The sequence below is a fragment of the Chelonia mydas genome, chromosome 2 (assembly GCF_015237465.2).
Source record: "Chelonia mydas isolate rCheMyd1 chromosome 2, rCheMyd1.pri.v2, whole genome shotgun sequence".
NCBI classification, from domain to species: domain Eukaryota; kingdom Metazoa; phylum Chordata; order Testudines; family Cheloniidae; genus Chelonia; species Chelonia mydas.
In genome coordinates this window covers 220,472,691-220,492,404 of record NC_057850.1, presented here as the reverse complement: position 1 = coordinate 220,492,404, position 19,714 = coordinate 220,472,691, and the positions used below count along the sequence as shown (strand labels likewise).

Sequence of the window (19,714 nt, the reverse complement as noted above, 5' to 3'; positions counted from 1 at the left end):
GGAAAATCTGTCTACATACTACTGTGGGCACATGTCTATTCTTGAGCACTGGGGAGTGGCAACGTGGAATCCTGTCAACAGTATCTGTAGATTTTTATTTTCTTAATTTCCTTTGGGGAGATACCAAGTTTGGTTAGGCAGAGTTTCAAAATTTATTTTTCTAAATTGTTATAAACTTATTCCTTTCTCTGTGGAATGTTTTGGGTATCCAGGGTGAAGACTTGCGGAAAACACCTTGAGTAGCAGAAACCTAGGTTACACACTAGTAACTGGAATTCTACTATTGTCATCTTCACATAGATCCAGATTTTGCCCTTCTTGTTATTCAGCTACCTATTTCTCCAAAGAGCTAACATTGGCACTGAGAGCTGTATGGTAGTAGCACATGGTTATAGGGCAGTTTAACGCTCCACATACACAATTGCCTGAGCTCATATACATGACATTTTAAATTTCAACAGATTTGGGTTGTCTGAGTGGTGGTCACTACAAACTCCAGAAAGAGAGGGGATATGTGAAGGAGATGATGCAATGGAAGAATTCATAGTATTGGAAAGTAACCAAATTGTAGCTGTGTCCAGCTATGTGAAATTCCCCATTTTTGCCTTGTGAACTTTCATGGTGGGGAAAAGGCTCCTAAAAATTTTCCCCACTGTGGAACTTCATCATTTTTTCCGTTAAAAAAAATGGCAACATTTTATGCACAACTTTCCTGCCTCCTAATGATGGGGGAAGACCACACCCAAAGAGAAAAAAAAATCTGGGGATGACAGTAACCTGTCCTTCTACCTTAACCTTTTGGAGGCCTCTGATTCCTTATATGGTATTGGGGCGCCTCTACAGGATTCTGGTCTAAATGTTTTGATTGTCCGGAAGATAAAACTGCATTGCAAAAACAAAACACCTCTGTAAAGAAAAGTCCACCCAATACATTACTTGCTAATGCACATAAATACAAATGTAGTTTAACTCATGAGAGAATATCATCAAACTATTGGTAATGCGGTTCAGTATTTCAGACAAAGCACTGGCAATCAGGAGGATCTTGTGTTCCAATTATTGAACGTCTGACTGTGTTCGACACTGACTTCTCACAACACACGTGAGAAATATGGTGTGAAGCAGCATTTAAGGTTTCCTGGATAAATTAACAGATGAAGCTACCTTTTTATTAACCTTCTGCTTTGCTCTCCTATAAGAGTTGATTGCTGTTTCCATTATACTGTTTGGAAAAAAGGTGGTCTTGTACTTAAGACACAGCCTGGCAATCTAAAGACCTGGGTCTTGCTCCTGCCTCTGTTAAAGATTACATGTGTGATCTTGAGCAAGTGATTTAATATCTTGGTTCCTCCATTTCCTTATCCTTCAAATGAGAACCGTTGTCCACTCCACAGGAGTAAAGTGAAACTAAACTAATTCAGGCTTGTAAAATGCTCAGTAGCACTTTCTATATGAGTGGCTTAGACATGCAAATTATTACTAGTAATTATTATAAGGTATTTACAACTAGTCTTTGTTAGTACTTCTGGACTGACATATGGTATGCACACTGTCATCCTATAGCTAAATTTGCCTAAACAGTTCTGTCCCAGAAAAATGGTTTTCTGATTAGATTCTTTATTTTGTACAAAAGAACCTTTAAGAAATCACATAATTTTTAAATGCAGATATTATTTATGCAACTGATCCTCTATCTATCCTGCAGAATAATAGGTCTGCTGCTGATCAGCAATGCAGTCAAAAATGTATCTTTAAGATGCAATTGTTGGGGTTTTTTTTCAGAAGGTAAAGTGTAATTTCAGCTTTTTGTTTTTCTGTTCCTACACACTGATTTCTCTTAGGAAAAGAGAATTTATGAAAACTACCTTTTATTAGTTGTATCAGAATAGTGTTCAAGCAGACTATCATTCAAGAGGGAAAATCAACCTGGATAGGATTCTTTGTTATATGCTTCCTTACTGTGACTTGAAACATTACATTTAATGGAATAAGATTCACTGTCTTTATGTTAACAGAACTGTGCTAAAGAATAATGATTTGAGATCAAGACAAGAGTTAACTACCCACCTCACCAATCAGTGGCCTTCCCTGGGAGCTCTGGATGTCAATGCGGTTGCCTTGGATACTCTACTCTATAGAAAGCACAGTCAACAATGGGATGAGTAAGTTAAATATTTTTTGTTCACTCTTATTGGGACACACAGTACTCAGAATCATACTAATATTTCCCTTGTTTCCCTGACACATCATCTGCTAATATACCCCCTAATACTAACAGTGTCCTTAGGGCCTGGCTACCTGCGTATGATGCAGAAAAATGAAGGGGTTAGCATGCAGTTTAAATATTTAGCAGTTTGGAATTAAGACACTATGTACAATTGTACCACATGTACAGTTGTGGTACTGGATGAGGATCTGAGCATTAAATAAAAACACGAAGAGGGAATTCACAGAGCAATTTTAGAATTTCATGTCAGAACTGACATACAGCAGGTTGGTGTTGTTAATGAATATCTGTTTGGTTATGAACTAGCATATAATACTGCAAATTGATGTTTGATATAGTTTTTAAATAATCACTTAATTCAGCTTGCTTAACTTTGGATGACTGATATGACACAATAAAACAAGCATAATGAAGTATGAGCATTCAGATATTTTTTTAATGTGGCATCTTCCAGAAAGTGCAAATTATTGCAATCAAATCAAGATGAAAAACATCAACATAAACTCCATTATCTGCTTACTCACAGCAGAAATCTTTAATACATCATTACAGTTATGTTTATCTATGATAATTTACAGGACCTGTTGTCTTGAGTCAGCAAAGCACTTGATCACATGTTTAATTTTAAGTATGTGTCTGTTCCATTGAGGTGAATGCTACGGAATGGGAAATAGGTGCCCACTGAAAGTTAAGCATATGCTTAAGTGCTTTGCTGAATTGGGGCCACAAATTGTATGACATTGCTGTATTCTTTCCTATTCTAGAATGAGCCACTTCATTGCAGGTTATCCCAAATTTTAGGGAGCAAATCCTTAAATGACAAGTTTCAGAGTGGTAGCCGTGTTAGTTTGTATCAGCAAAAACGACGAGGAGTCCTTGTGGCACCTTACAGACTAACAAATTTATTTGGGCATAAACTTTTGTGGCCTAAAACCCACTTCATCAGATGCGTGGAGTGAAAAATACAGTAAGTAGAATATATATTATAGCACATGAAAAGATGGGAGTTGACACCCACTTGGTAAGGCAAGTCCCATCTTTTCATGTGCTATAATATATATTCTTACTGTATTTTTCACTTCACGCATCTGATGAAGTGGGTTTTAGCCAATGAAAGCTTTTGATCAAATACTTTTGTTAATCTCTAAAGTGCCACAAGGACTCCTAATCCTTAAATGAATACTTCAAAATTTGATCTGCATCACTTTATATATCAGGTGCAAAGTACATACAACTATTTCATTTAAAACAAATACTTCAATATATTTTCTAAAATGAAAATAGTGCCAGCAGACCAGTATTTGAGCAGCCCCACATAAATGAATCTTTTTGCATGTGTGAGTGGGGGGAAACGGGAGAATTAAGTTTTCAGTTCTAAGCTTTCAAGGATAGTGGAGAAATTAGTATTCAAAATGATCAATTTGTTTTATTGTTCTGAGGTTTTTATTAATTGCATCTTCATGTTGCTGTTTGATCTTCAATTGCAGTAGATTAGGGGTCATTCAATCAACTAAAAATTTTAACCACGAAGATAACAATATTGCTTTTAAATTTTAAATAGAAATCCAATTAGAATTTATGATATCAGTTCAATCCTTGAGGGGGCCATTTAGGGATCTGGGGCAAAAATTGGGGATTGGTCTTGCTTTGAGCAGGGGGCTGGACTAGATGACCTCCTGAGATCCCTTCCAACCCTGATATTCTATGATACATAACAAAACTGGTAAATAGGGAAAGCTTTGTTGCCAAGAGTAAATTCTAATAAGGTATAATGGTAATAGAATCTCATGATGGCTATGAATGCTGTGTCGCATGAGATTTCTTTAGTTTTTATGTTGTATTGAATTTGAGAAGTCATTTTAGAAAATGAGTAACAAAAATCCTCTTGCTGCTTTTCTCCTTTCCCTTTTTATATGATGTTGCTACACCTCGTTGTCTCCAGAAGTACAGTTGCTCTAGCTCTTTCTCCCTTTAACAAATTCTTTCCAAGAAAATTGGTTTAAAGACTTTAACAACATCCTGTGGGTGGATTATACATCTGCTTCACACTGCAATATTTTTCCTATTAGCTTTTTATTAAATATAATATAAACATAATGAAATATACATAAACTTCTTGCAATACATTTTAACCACTTACTATACTTTCAACATTTACTTATATATATAATATGAATGGTTAAAATATAAATCTGTTTTTGTATTACACAATTTACAAACAAATGTTACTTATAAAAATCCAACTAGTTAAATAATAATTATTAAAATAAGATAAAGAATAGAAGCAAAATTCAGACGGGGGGGATAGAGATAGAGATAGAGAGGGAAGGAAGTGAGTAGAGGGAGAGTTGAGGGAGGCCCATGTATTTAATGGGATCATTCTGATACTTCCAGGAAAGCATCTCTTTTCTTGGGTATTTCTATTATGGTATACAATTCTTTCCATAGTGGCCAAGCTTACAACGTCTATGCTCCAGTCTTCAACTGTTGGTCACTTTTTGAATTTCCATTTCTGTAGTACTAGTCTATTAGCAGTTGTTGTGGAATCTTCAGCATTGGAGATTTTTAAAGAACAAGTTAGATAACCTTTTTTTCTTCCTCCTCCTCCTCCTATAAGTAATAGGAAGTAAATGAAAATAAAGTGAGGTACCTTGATTGTTTTTGTAGTCTGTTGTTTTTCTACAGAACACTTGAAAATCGCTGAGGGTCTCGGCTCACCACTTAATGTTATCTTTCCAAATATTGTTTGTACTGTTAGCAAACGATTGTAAAGCGCTTTTATAAAAAAAAAAGGTAAAAAAAGTTGGGATGCAGGGTCTGGCCAGGAGTTAGGTTGCGGGAGGGGGCTCGGGGCTGGGGATGCAGGGTCTGGGAGGGAGTTAGGGTGCAGGAGCAGACTGGGGATTCAGGTGCAGGATCTGGCCAGGAGTTAGGGTGCGGGGGGGGGGGTGCTTAGGGCTGGGGTAGGGGTGTGGAGCACTTACCTGGGACAGCTCCCATTTGGTGCAAGGGGTGCAGCTTGGGATGTGGGGGGGATGCAGGAGTCAGGGAGGGCAGGGGGCTGGGTGTGGGTCAGGGGGGTGCAGGAATCATGGCTGGGAGAGTGGGGGGGGGGGTTAAGGCGTCAGGGAGGGCAGGGGTCTGGGGGTGTGTGAGGGGTGCAGGAGTCAGGGCATGGAGCTGGGGGTGTGGGTTGGGCTCATGGGGGTGCTCCCAGCCATCTGCTCTGAGCGGCTCATGGCAGGGGACTTGGGGGGGTAGGTGTAGGGGGAATACGGGGGCTCTGCCTTTGCTCTGCTCTGCCCTGCCTCCACCCCCTTCCCCTGCCTCTTCTCTGCCTTCTCCACCTCCCTCCTGGAGCGACCTGAGTGCTGGCAAACAGTCGGGGAAAGGGGAGCTTGGCTGCTGGTGGGTGCGGAGCCTGCAGCAGGAGCTCCAGGAGCCTGCAGGACCAAGCTTCTACCCCCGCAGCTGCCTCGCCCTGGGGCCCCCTGTTGTTGGGGGGCCCCGTGTCAGGGCACCCTGTGTTTTAGTGTAAATCCGCCTCTGCAGATGATAATTGGCCTAATTCTTCCTCCCATTTCTTTCTTAGAGAATCCATGTTTAGTTCAAATTTTCTGACCAGTTGTGCATATAGTGTTGCCTTTGGTCTTGGGAATCTGAGTAATATTTGGAGAAATGAAAGCTGTTCAGGTGGGTCAGGGTAGTAAAAGCATCAAGGTCAAATAGATGGGATATAGCATGTTTAAGCTGGATATGTTGCTACTCCTTCTTAGTCTCTAGATTGAATCTTTCTTTTAATATTGTAAAAGGGAAGAAAGCATCGTTTTCAATCAGTTGACTGATGGTCAAAATCCCTTTCCTAATCCAGTCTGGCCAAGTGATGGGTTGCCTGCTATACAAAATTTTGAGTTGCCCCAGATACAGACATTGGTATGCAGAAGAGGGTCATTTTTGAAATTTAGTAAACATAGTACACCAAAAAGAAAAGGAGTACTTGTGGCACCTTAGAGACTAACCAATTTATTTGAGCATGAGCTTTCGTGAGCTACAGCTCACTTCATTGGATGCATACTGTGGAAACTGCATCCGATGAAGTGAGCTGTAGCTCACGAAAGCTTATGCTCAAATAAATTGGTTAGTCTCTAAGGTGCCACAAGTACTCCTTTTCTTTTTGCGAATACAGACTAACACGGCTGTTACTCTGAAACCTGTCATAGTACACCAAGTATTTCTGGCTCCCACAATAGTCAGTAATTGTTCTTTAGGGAATCAGTAGTAATCCAAGCACAGTGCATGGGAAAGGGGTAAAAAAGCAACCAATTCGGCTTCCAGCTGGAGCAAGTCCAGGGCCCTACAGCACAAGGGAATGAGCTATTGTGCTGCTTGGCTAAGAATTATTGCCTGATGGTGAACTTTAAAGTTGGGAAATCTAACCCACCCTGTTTTGATAGGGAGCTGTAATCTTTTTAAGGAGATTCTGGGTTTGTTACTAGCACCCCACAAGAAGGAACTGAACATGTTGATTTTGGTGGTAAAATAAAAGGGAGAAATATGGAGGGAGGGAATTGACAATGAAAAGGACCCTGGGAAGAGCATTAATTTTTTTTATTTGTTTTCCCAAAGGGAGATGGGTAGTGCCTGCCATCTATTTAAATTGTTTGCTAATTAATTGGGGCTAATTAATGGGGCTAGGTTAATCTTGACTGTGTTTTTAATTTCATTAGGGAACAGGATGCCAAGATATCTGAGGTTTGTCTGTTGCCATCTAACGTGGGGCAGAATAAAAAGTAAAACCCTTCATTGGAGGGTTCTGCAACTGCCATGCATTTTTTAATCCCAATTTGTCCATATAGTCTCTTATAATGTTTCCAGAATGCGATTGTGTATGCTTGGGCCAACCTGACTTGTCTTTTTTTTTTTTTTTTTTAAAAGGACCAACACATTATTAAAATCTCCTGCTATGATGACTGAGCCTAATGGGATATTAATTTGGTGAAAAAATTAAAAACTTGGATTATCTTTACTAGGTCTATATGTATTTATTAGAGTGTATATACAGAGTCAAAGATCTTAGCCTTCACTAGCAAAAATCTACCTTCCTCATCTTTATTTACATCTAGAATGTGTAAATTGAGTCTCTTGTGAAATAATATTGCTCCAGTTTTGGCTGAGGAGGAGAAATTGTTAAAACACTTCTTTCCACATCCCATCCACCTTCTAAATTTCTCTGCCTCCAGGTCATTATGGTGGGTTTCCTGTAGGAAGAGGGTAAGGTAGACCAGGAAATGTAAAAGACAGGTATAATGTGAGAAAATGGTAGAAAAACAAAGAAAAAAAATGAAGTGATCAAACTGACCAAAGATCACTTAAAATACATAACTCTTATCCAAATGGAAATAGAACCTAAGTCAAGGAGGCTTACAAGGGGATGACCTGATCACTTACTCCCCCCCCTTTCCCCAAAACACCCAGGTGGTGGTATAGCTGGATTCCCTTTAGCATGATAAACAAGAAATAGTTTCATAACAAGGGAGGGCATGGTTTCTTCACTATTCATAACATAAAAAAAAGTGGTGGTGGTGGAGGAAGCCAGTATCTAAATTTATTGTATTTCTATTATAGTCTTGATCTTAAAGTTATACAAATTGTTTGATAGAATAAAGTTATTTAATTGGATCACTTGCAGATAAGGGTTTATTAGAAGAACAGTTCTTCCTAAATGTTGTCACCTAGAGCCTTGTCCATGCTGGATTATAGTCTGAATGCTATTGCCCAATAGCTATATCAGCAATATAAATCAACACAACACTTCTTACAACTCATTTAACAAAAATAAAAACTAAAAAAACCACCTTGGACTAATACTATTGGAAAAAACTGACCGATTAATACTAACACATTCTGAGTAATTTGGTGAATCATAACCAGTGATATAAAAATTATTCTTGGATAGGATTTTAGGAAATCAGGTTTCTTCATATTTGGGGAATTGAAAAGATTAATCATTAAACTGAAATCTTCATTACATTGTTTAGATGTGGTATCTCTTATAAGTGTACATTTAAGGCAAATGGATGAATATTTTCAGATTTACTATAAGCCCAGAATCTAGGCAATTAGATGGGGGAAATTAAGTAAAATCATCAATGGGGAAGGGAAGAATTTAAAAAAAAAAGGGGGGGGGGGATTGGTTGGAAAAGGTACTGGGAAAGAGTGGCTCAGACAGAACAAAATTGTACTACTTTGTTGAACCTTGCCAATCAGCTGATGTGAAGAGTCCCAGGTCCAGTGAAGCAATTTGCTTGGAGTTAGGAACTCAATGATGGGTGCTCTCCTGGATTCATGAGGGCTGGGGTGGGGAAGGTACAGTCAAATCAGGAGTACTGATATTGTAACACTCCTGAGTGCTTAGTACCAGCAGCCAGAACCCATAGCTGCTTCTTGAGTCTGGATGGATGTTGAGGAGGGTCCAAACTCGAGCAGAATTGAGATCCTTCTCCCCATCCACCACCCTCTGTTTCATATTGCTATAAAAAAAACCTGCCAGGCTTAGTCTGAGGTGCTGTCACTGCTAAGGGAGGAATTTAGATGGCAAGATCTTGGAGAGTGATATCCATAGGCTCCAGAGCAGTATACTTACCTTTAAAATAGGTATGATTATATGTGTAATTATATCCATGGTTGAACCTACTCTTGAGTATTTTGCCAAACCTGTTATGGAATCATAGAAATGTAGGGCTGGAATGGACTTTGAGTGGTCATCTAGTCCATCTCCGCTCACTGAGGCATGACCAGGTATACCTGTTGTGTATTTGTCTAACCAATTCTTAAAGACCTCCAACGATAGTGATTCCATAATCTGCCTTGATAACTTTATAGTTAGTAAGTTTTTTCTGACATCTAACCTAAATCTCCCTTGCTGTAGATTAAGCCCATTATTTCTTGTCAGACCTTCAACGAACATGGAGAACAGTTGGTTGCTGTCCTCTTTTTGTAAAAGCCCCAAATGTATTTGAAGACTGTTATCTGGTCCACCACAGTCTTTTTTTCTCAAGACTGAAGATACCTATTTTCTTTAACCTTTCCACATAGGTCAGGTTTTCTAAACCTTTTATTTGTTGTTCTCCTCAGGACACTGTCCAATTTGTCCACATCTTTCTTAAAGCGTGACACCCAAACTTGTCCACAGTACGCCAGCGAGGCTATTGTTTATCATCCTGTTATCCTCTAGGTGCTTACAGACTGATTGTTTAATTTGTCCCAGTATTTTTCCAGGTATCAAAGGTAGGCTGACTAGTCTATAATTCCCTGGATCCTCTTTGTTTCCTCTTTTAAAGATAAGTTCTATGTGTGACCTTCTCAGAGACCAACCCGTCCTCCTTGAGATCTCGAAGATAATCACTAGTGATTCCAAAATTGCTTCAGCTAATTCCTTCCGTATTCTAGGGGGAATTTCATCAGGCCCTGCTGGCTTGAATACGTCTAGCTTATCTAAATATTCTTTAACCTGTTCTTTTGCTATTTTGGCTTGTGTTCCTTCCACCTTGTTGTTATTAATGGTGTTAAGTATCTGGTCATAACTGATTGTTTTAGTGAAGAATGAAGCAAAATAGGTATTATACACCTCAGCCTTCATGGTGGTGTTCCTTATTAGCATTTTTCCCCCACTAAGTAGTGGACCTCTATTTTCCTTTGTCCTTCTCTTGCTCCTAATGTACTTGTAGAACCTCTTCTTACTACCGTATGTCCCTTGCTAGGTGTAATTTGTTTTGTGTCTTAGCCTTTCTTATGTTATCCTTACTATGTTTCCACTATTCTTTTATACTCATCTTTAGCAATTTGTCTGTATTTTCACTTTTTGTAGGATTCCTTTTTGATTTTCAGGTCATTAAAGAGCTCTTGATGCAGCCATATTGTCCTATTACTATTCTTCCTATCTTTCCTTCACAGTGGAATAGTTTTCTCCTGTGTTTTTAATATTGTCTCTCTGAGAAACTGCCAGCTGCCTTGAGCTCCTTTTTCCCTTAGGCTTTCTTCTCATGGGTCCCTACCTACCAGGTCTCTGAGTTTGTTAGTCTGCTTTTTTGAAGCCCACTGTGCTTATTCTGCTGTTTTTCCTTCCTTTCCTTAGAATTATGAAATCTATCATTTCATGATCACTTTGAGCAAATTGCCTTCAACCTTCAGATTCACAAGCTATTCCTCCCTGTTAGTTAGAATCAAGTTTAAGATGGCTGCCATTGGTTATTTCCTCCATCTGAAACAAGAAATTGTCCCCAACACATTTTGGAACTTAATGGACATTTTGTGTTTTGCTATGTTACTTATTCAACAGATATTTGGGTACTTAAAGTCCCCCATTACTATCAGGATTTTGTATTTTGGATATTTCTGTTGTTTATTTTAGAAATGTCTCATCCACCTTCTCTTTCTAATTTGGTGGTCTATAGTAGGCCGATACCATTACGTCACCCCTTCCCCTCCCTTTATCTTCATCCACAGACTTTCAGCTGGTTGGCCTTTCAACTCCATCTGGGCCTCAGAACAAGTGAATACATTCTTGATGTACAGTGCAACATCTCCTCCCTTTTTTCCTTGCCTGTCTTCACTCAACAAGCTGTACCCCTCTATACCAGTATTCCAGGCATGAGATTTATCCAATCAAGTCTGTGATGCCAATTAAGTAATAATTTAGTTTATATATTAATACTTCTTCGAGTAGCATCCCTGTGGGTTCTCCACGTTTGGTGCACATGCACTCTTGTGCCTTTGATTGGAGATTTTTGGTTGCAGTGCCCATTCAGCCTGCATGTGTGTCCTACACATCCTTGTGTCCCATACTGAGGCTACATAGGGCTGTGCAGGTGAACCACATTCAGTTTCTTCTCAACTGCCTTTGGACTGAGATGGAGTCTAGCGCATGCCTGTTTGCTGCATACTTATTTGCATCTTTTATTATGTTTAGCTGTATAGTTCCAGCAGGTTTAGTAACTTATAGTTGGAATGTTTGTTCTCTTTTTTTGTCTTTTCTTCTTGGCAAGTGGCTGCATCCATTCCCCTCAGAGGGAAACACATTTGCAAATTTTATTAGCTTCACATTGGCAGTGAAATAGGGAGTTTAAATTTCTCACACATTTAAGTTATTTGTACTATTATGAACCTTATTCAAAGTAAAAAAAAAAAAAATGGAAATTTTTGTAACTCTAAAGAGGTGGTGTTTAAGTCTAGAAATGTCTTAACTAGGGTTAACTTTCCGGTGAGAAATTAAATGGATACACTGAAGAACACAAAGTTTGTGTACATAAACTATAAGGGTATGGTCACACTGACTTAATTTTGCATTTGGCTTTTCCTATGTACTAAAGAGCTACTTATAATATACTTTCATATAGTTCAGTTCATCTTCAGGTGCTTTTGCTAATATTGTTCATTTAAACAAGGGGGAAAAGAAAGTACATCGTGTTATATTTGATAACCCTAACAGAGTTGTTAGTAATGAATTTTCATTCTTCTAGGCTTCGATCTTTTGAAGTAAGAATTCTAATTTTTTTCATTTACATTAGTATTCTTTTTTTTCTTGTGGATTCACCAAATTCAGCTTTTCATGGTAGAAAAACTGAAACAGAGACAATATTGAAGGAAGGCAAGATTAGCTGGTCACTGTTTTTTTGTTGTTGTTTTTTAAAAGACTGATTAAACACACTAAAATTTCAATAGAATGTCATTTAAATTTTCTTTGAAAGTTAGGAAAAATGATACTTGTTTTACAGGAAAAGTTTTCAAAGTCTGGACCAACTCTCTGCGGAAGTTAGTCTTTCTCAGACATCTCTGGACCCAGGTAATTCACAAGATGGAGATGGAAAGCAAGATGGATTAAATTTACTAAGTGAAGGTAAAATACTGCCTAAAAGTTACACTTTGTTCAGGTCCTTGTTAATACTTTTTGATAAACACTTTCAAGTACTCTTCAATTTCAGCAATCAAGGCATCTTGCTTTTCTTCTAGGGAACAAACTTTCAACCTGATATGTGCAAGGAAATAAAATGTATCTTTTCAAAGTTAATGTGTGTGACTCGACTGATTTTTCCCAAGCACCTTATTGAAAATACATTTGCATGTATCAAGTCCCAATGATATGAGTAGTACATTATTTTGTGCTGTGTTTAAGGCAAGGCTTTATATTGACTTCAAATATTATTGTTACATTTCCCCCTTCACCATGTGGGATCTGGTGTCATTTTTCTGCTACAATTAACCTAAGGTTCCATGAGTCCAGTCATTGGACTTTGCAGCTCCCTTTCAATGTTATTCTCCCACACTTTTTACTTTCTTTCCTACTGTCCAGTCTAATTTTATCGAGCATTCAGATGCTGCTTTTGTCTGTGATGCTGTAGGCTGCCATATGTTTTCCATTAAAATTAAGGGATAGCGAAATAAGGTAGGCAACAGACAAAATCAGTGGCTAGCACTACACATCTATATCTTCTGTTTTCTTTCAGTTACCCTCTTGTGGCCAACTGTGGATAAGCAGGAAGGTGCAACAAGACATTTGAGACTCTAAATGTTTAATATGAGTTACTATAAAGAATTCCTCCCAATCCCTCAAATTTTAGTCACGTGCAGCCTGGGAAATAAAAATTCTTATTTTAAAAAACATATCTTTAAAGGCTATGATCAAGTTATTTTTTCCCAGTTAAAAAACTGTCGTCGTGAACAGTGCCTTAAAATCTAAATCTGTTTTAAGACCCATTGCGTGCACTAGTTCACTTAAAGTAATTGCTAGTTCAGTGTTATGGTTAACATTGAGAAGATACACCCTGCGCTTGGTCCCTCTGTAATAGCAGTGTTGTTTCTTTTATTTTTGCCACATTTGACACCATTTTACGACTTCAAGTACTAGCTCATGTCCTTTCCACTGTAGGTGTGTGCATGCCTCGTGCACAGCTGTCAGAGAATTTTTTCCCTGAGCGGTACCTGTTTGGATTGCCCAACTGTCTTCTGTTGCCATGTACCCCTGCATGTTGGTATTCAAGGGCAAAGCCTCCCCGACTCCCCTCATTTACTCGTTACCGCAAGTGGTGGTGGCTGGAGTGATTGCTGACTTGTTGTGACAGGTGCTCCCCTCACTCCTTTGTGTACATATCCTGCTATTGTTAGTTAATTAGTTTAGTGGTAGTTTGTTTAGCTAGCTTTTAGTGCTAGGTTTTCGTTTTAGGTCTCTTGACCACTTTTAATCTTTTGGTACCAAAACAATGCCCTGCTCACTGAGGTTTAAGTTCTGCCAGACTTGCGCTAAACCTGTGCTGGTCAGCGATCCGCACCCGGGCCAGATTATAATGTTTGGGAGAATTCCACATTCATTACATTTGTAAGGGATTCAAGCCCTGCTCAAAGAAAGACAGAGGTGAGGCTCGAGTGCTTACTTATTGAGGCAGCGCTTCGTCGTCCATCAGAATCATCTTACAGGAAAAGCTTCCTAAGTACATCAACAGAATACCCCACCAGAGATGTCTGTGGCACCTCGGTCCCATTTGCCGGTACTGAAGAAAATGCTTATGCCTTCCTCAGGCTCAGTGGGTCAATACCAAAGCCACGCAGAGGCAGAGACTCTGCAAAATGTTCAGGAGGAAGGCTCTCCCTGGGGCACTCATTGCCTAGGAAGAGGGGACTGCTGCCTCCAGAACCTGTGCCAAGCCGAGGCCATCCAAGAACTTCGTGGAGCCCTCAGACAGTGCCAATCACTACCACTCCAGAGGCGTATGCAGCTGCAAGGGACTGACATAGATTCTTGGTACTGGTATCACCAGTATTACAAGAAGGACTACAGCCAGTATTGATGCCTGCAGGTTTTACCTCACCATGTCAAGAAACTGCAGAACTGTTACTGCCCAAGCTTCCACAAAAGCCAGTGCAATAGACAGGCAAGCCTGTGGTGATATCCCCACTCCCACCCATCTCTGGGCTTCGACTACCTCTCACCCAGCTCCAACTGGTTCTATCTCTCTGTTTCTGGAAGTTTCAGATTCTTCATCTTCAGTCTTGAAGATGAGGTTGTCTGTATGACATCCAAGACTAGGAACATACCCTCCATCACAGTCTTTGGGACCACAGGCCATGCAGCAACTCAACACTGAAATCCTTCTAATGGACGGTGGTCTGGGCAAGGATGGGGCCTTGGTCCATATCAGTGGCTCTTTTGGACACCCTGGCATGTCCCCCCTCCAGCTAGGACCTTTCCCCAATCATCTCGGTATCCTTGAGAGCGCTTTGGGGGCATTGGAACTGAGGACATCATACACCAGTACTCAGTGCTAAGATGGGTACTAATCAGTCAGAGATCACTGAGGCAGCTTCTCCTCTGCAAGACATAAATCACCTTAGAGCCACCTCTTAATCTTCTTCACCAGATGAGGCTATTGAGCTGACAAATGATTCACCACCACAAGAGGACACCAGAGCTCAAGATCTTTTGAGAAGGGTGGTTTCTGTCTTTGATATTCAGGCAGAGGAGGTGTGTGCAGGCTCTCACCAGCTGGTGAACTAGTATCGATGTATCCAGTATTGAGGGTTCTGCCAACTAACAAAGTCATTATAGAGCTTTTTAAGGCGCTTTGGCAGACACCTTCTGTGACACAGAATCATAGAATATAAGGGTTGGAAGGGACCTCAGGAGGTCAACTAGTCCAACCCCCTGCTCAAAGAAGGACCAATCCCAAACTAAATCATGCCATATAACCCAGGTTACAATTGGGACTGTTTGAACTGCTGTGCCCCCTTAATTCTCCAGTTCAGGGTGGGTTTTGCAGTGGTTTGCTGATGAACAAACCACCCCTGCCAGGCTCTGTTCACTCATAGCCCTTAGCATGCAGTCACGTCCAGCTGAGTTGCATGAATGCTCTCCCACCCACTGATGCACTACACACAAGACAACACTTGCCAGCTTTCTAGTCCCAGCCTTGTACCCCGAAATGTGTCTTGTACTGTGCAGTCCATTCACTGTACAGTATAAGCTCATATAACTCCGTTACTCCAACAAAGGGTAATAATTATCACCACCTTTGTTGTTCTAAGCAGTCTCCCACACACTTTAATCCAAACTCACTGCTTAAGATAAAACATTAAAATGTTTATTAACTATAGAAAGAAGGATTTTAAGTCATCACAAGTCATGAGGCATAAAGGTCGAAATTAATTACAAAAGCAATAAAAAACAAACACACAAGTCCTATTTCTAAACTTTACCAAGCTAATTCAGATTTGAAGTAAACAGATTTGGGACAACAAGCATCAGTGCTAAAAGGGAAAGATTCAAAGAGACTGGATCTGTTTGGTCGGAAACTTTGTTCCACAGGAAGTCTGCAACTCAGGATTGCAAACCAATAGGCACCTGAGTCACTATGACTTCACTCTCTGGAAAAAATATTTTAAAATTTAAAGGCAATTCACCAAAGGACGGTAGGCAGGAGTTTGCAGTAACGGTAGATGAGGGTAAACTGGTTGCCAGGACTGCTCGCCAGGACAGTTGAGATAGCGCAGACAGGGCTGCTCAACCATGGCATCAGCTATTACTATGAGAAGATGTTCACGGTTGCAATCATCTGGGATACCCCCAGAGGTCCAGCAGACCATCCAGAACCTCTCTTTCGAAGGTGTCTCATTATTTTCAGAGAAAATGGATGACCGGCTCTATAGCCTGAAAGATTCATGGGCCACATTAAAATTTCTTGGAATCTATACTCCAGCGATGAAAAGGAAACAATTTCATCCAGAGCAGCCATAAGGGCACCAAGTTTTTGCTCCCTGGTCCCATGATGCACCAAGGAGAAAGGGCAGGGGTTACAGAAGGCATCTTTCACTGCCCTCTTCTTCAGCATCAGCTAGCCCATCCAGCCGCCTTGCCCAAACAGGCATTTTAATGGGTTGGTTGAGGGCAGGGTACCAGTTACCATAGTTCCATGTGTTTCCCAGTCATTTATCCCACTTCCTAAGCAATTGGACCCACATAACATTAGATTGGTTCATCTTAAGCAGGGTGGAAAAATCAAATCTGCAAAAATTAAGAGTCCATGTGTTTGTGTACCTGGATGACTGGTTGATTAGAGGTCAGTCTGAGGCTCATGTGTTATCCAGTGTATCCACCATCCTGTCCCCGTTTGATGCACTGGGACTTCTGCTGAATCAGGACAAATCAATCCTAAAACTAGTACAGAGAATAGAGTTCATTGGGGTGCTTTTGGACTCCACAAAGGCCAAGGCCTTTCTGCCACAATTCAGGTTTGAAACATTACTGCGGAGGCTGAAACATACCCATTCACTATGGCACACAGCTGCCTCAGTCTCCTGGGTCACATGGCAGCATAGTCCTACGTAGTTCAGCATTCCAGGCTGCATCTTGGAAAGTTGCAGGCATGCCTAGCTTCAGGGTGTGCCCTGAATCATCGTAATTTGGGCAAAGTGGTTCCAGGGCCAGTGTCGGTGTTGTCATTGTTGGTTTGGTGGTTGGACCCTCTGAAAGTCTGTGTAGGTCCCCTGTCTCTCTGCTACCAACCTCACTCTAGTCCCAGATGCATCATCCCTGGGTTGGGGAGCTCATATGAGGTCCCTGCAGACTCAGCGTCTCTGGTCATCTCAAGATCAAAAGACTTATATAAAAGTCAGAGAGCTAAGATCAGTACATGTAGCTTGCTCAGCCTTCCTCCTCCTGATAGTGGGAAATAATTCAATTTTAACACACAACTCTGCAGTTATGTTTTACGTAAGCAGACAGAGAGCAGCACAATCAATTCAAGTGTGCCAAGAGGCAGTTCGCCTTTGGGACTTTCACATAACCAACTTGATTCATCTCAGGGCTCCTTACCTTCCAGGAATACAGAACATGTTAGCTGATTAGCTGAGCAGATCCTTTCTTGAGTGGTCATTACGCCCAGATGTGGCTAGATCCATCTTCCAGCTCTGGGCGAATTCCCCAAGTTGACTTATTTGCAACAAAGACTAGAAGAAAATGCCATCAGTGTTGTTCCAGGGGAGCTCTCAGCTGGTAGCTCACTGACAGATGCTTTTCTCCTATTCTGGAAGGATTCCCTATTATACACCTTCCCTTCAATTCCTTTGCTACCCAGGGTCATGTCCAAAGTGAAACAAGACCATGCTCATCTCATCCTTCTAGCACTGAAATGGCCTTGTTAACACTTGTACTCAACTCTACTAACCTTGCTAATTGAGCCTCAATTGTCTGTCCTGTTGGACCCAAACGTGATTTCCCAGGACCAGGGTCACTTGCTCTATTCCAGACTCTGTTCCCTCCATCTGACAGCCTGGATGCTTAATAGATAATATCCTTTGAAAGATCCTGTTCAAAGGACATTCACAAAGTGCTTCTGAATTGCAGAAAACCCTCAACTGGGAGCACTTACCCGGCTAAGTAGAAATGCTTCTCCATTTGGTCCTGTCAGAAAGCTGTATCTCCAGAGCGGACCTGGACCGCATACTGGACTGTCTTCTATATCTAAAACAGAGTTTGGCTATTAGCTCTGTAAGGTTCCATCTGGCAGCTATTTTGGCCTTCCACAACTTGGTGGATAGTAGATCCCTTTTTTCCAATCCCATCATCATCAGATTCCTAAAGGGCTTGGTCAGATTAAATCCACACATGCAAGATCCTGGGATCTGAACTTGGTCCTAATAAAATTGACAGGACTGCCCTTTAAATCCCTTGCAACTTGCGCTCTGCTTACCTCTTTGTGAATGTAGCATTTCTAAGGGCCACCGCCTTGGCCAGAAGAGTGGAAGAGTTGAAAGCCCTAGTGTCATAGCCTCCATATACAATTTTTAATAGGTTTAAGGTTTATCTTCATCCTCACCCAAAATTTCTCACTATGGTGATCTCTCTAATTTTCATGTTAATCGAGTAACTTATCGGCTGACTTTCTGAAACCTCATGCCCAGAGCGATAAGCAGAAACTTTTTGTTGAATGTGAGAGAGGCTCTAACTTTCTAACTGGAACATACCAAATTATTTAGGACTTCTACTCAGTTGTTCGTTGTGATTGCGGACAGAACTAAGATGCTCGGAGGATTTCAGTCTGGATCTCTTTATACATTCTTTTGTTACCTGCTGGCTAATATAGCCCCCCCCCCCCCCCCCCCCCAGCTAGGGTATTGACACGTTCTACTAGAGCACAGGCAATATCAGTGGCTTACTTGGTGCAAGTACCTATCACTGACATCTGTAAACTGGAGATTGGTCATCTGTCCTTACCTTTGCTTCCTCAGCCCAGGGATAATGACAGTTTTGGATAGATGGTCTTACAAGCACTGTTCAGGTTGACCTTGAGCCCATCTCTGTGATTGTCTATCTGTGAGTTCCCTACAGTGGAATGGACCTATGCAAGCACTCGAAGAAAAAATGGTTATCTACCTTTCTGTAACAGTTGTTCTTCGAGTGTGTTGCGCATGTCCATTCCACGACCCGCCAGTCTTCCCCTATCAGAGTCTATCCAGCATGAAGAAACTGAGGGGAGTCAGGGGTGGCTCTGCCTCCTTATTCCTGCACATAGTGGCGCATGACAACAGAGGTTTCTCAGACCACCCCGATGGGTATGGCTGAGGGAAAAAATTCTCCAACTCTGTACGAGGCATGAGCACACACCTACAGTGGAACAGAAGAACATTTAGAAGAACAAGAGTTACAGAAAAGTAGGTAACTTGAGTTTTTATGTATTTTAGGGTTGTATCTGTATTTGTATCTGTGAGATACTGAGATCTCTCACATCTAGTGGAAGTCAGGACCTTAGATGGTTCAGATTTTGCTATAATCTGTTGTAAGATGAATTTTTTTAATGCAGTGCTGCACTTATAGACTCGTAGAAATGTAGGCCTGGAAGGAACCTCCAGAAATCAAGTTCAGACACCTGCACTGAGGCAGAACCAGGTAAACTTGGTTGACTATCCCTGACAGGTGTTTTTCTAACTTGTTCTTAAAAACCTCTAGTGATGGGGATTTCACAACCTTCCTTGGAAGCCTATTGCAGAGTTTAATTACCTATGTAGTTAGAAGATCTTTTTCTAATATCTAACCTTAATCTCCCTTGCTGCAGATTAAGCCCATTACTACTTGTCCTACTTTCAGTGAACACGGAGAACAACTGATCCCCATCCTTTTTCTAACATCCTTAATATATTCAAAGACTGTTATCAGTCCCCCTCCCTCCCATGGTCTCTTTTTCTCAAGATCAAACATGCCCCGTTTTTTAACTTTTCCTCAAAGGACAGGTTTCCTAAACCTTTTATAGTTTGACACTCTCCAATTTGTCCATGTTTTCCTAAAGTGTGATGCCCAGAATTGGACATGGTACTCTGAACCCTTGCCAGTGCCAAGTAGAGCAGGACAGTGCCCCCCTATGTCTTACATGCATGTGGCAGAGTGCTGGGAACCAACAGCTTGAGTCAGCACTCCGATCAGTTAAACACCAATTAACTCCCACC

At 40.7% G+C, this 19,714-nt stretch overlaps 1 protein-coding gene across 5 annotated transcripts in view; it reads left to right on the top strand.

Annotated features, from left to right (window-relative positions):
- The window catches only part of RUNDC3B (RUN domain containing 3B), a 145,555-nt gene that overhangs the window by 118,473 nt on the left and 7,368 nt on the right, over window positions 1-19,714 (top strand). For 4 of the 5 annotated variants that reach the window (XM_037890751.2, XM_043541260.1, XM_037890753.2 and 1 more), the window contains 2 exons: window positions 2,016-2,162; window positions 12,001-12,122. In XM_037890751.2, the coding sequence (XP_037746679.1) occupies window positions 2,016-2,162; window positions 12,001-12,122 (269 nt within the window). The remainder of the gene's footprint in view (window positions 1-2,015; window positions 2,163-12,000; window positions 12,123-19,714) is intronic. The other variant, XM_037890754.2, reaches the window with a different exon arrangement.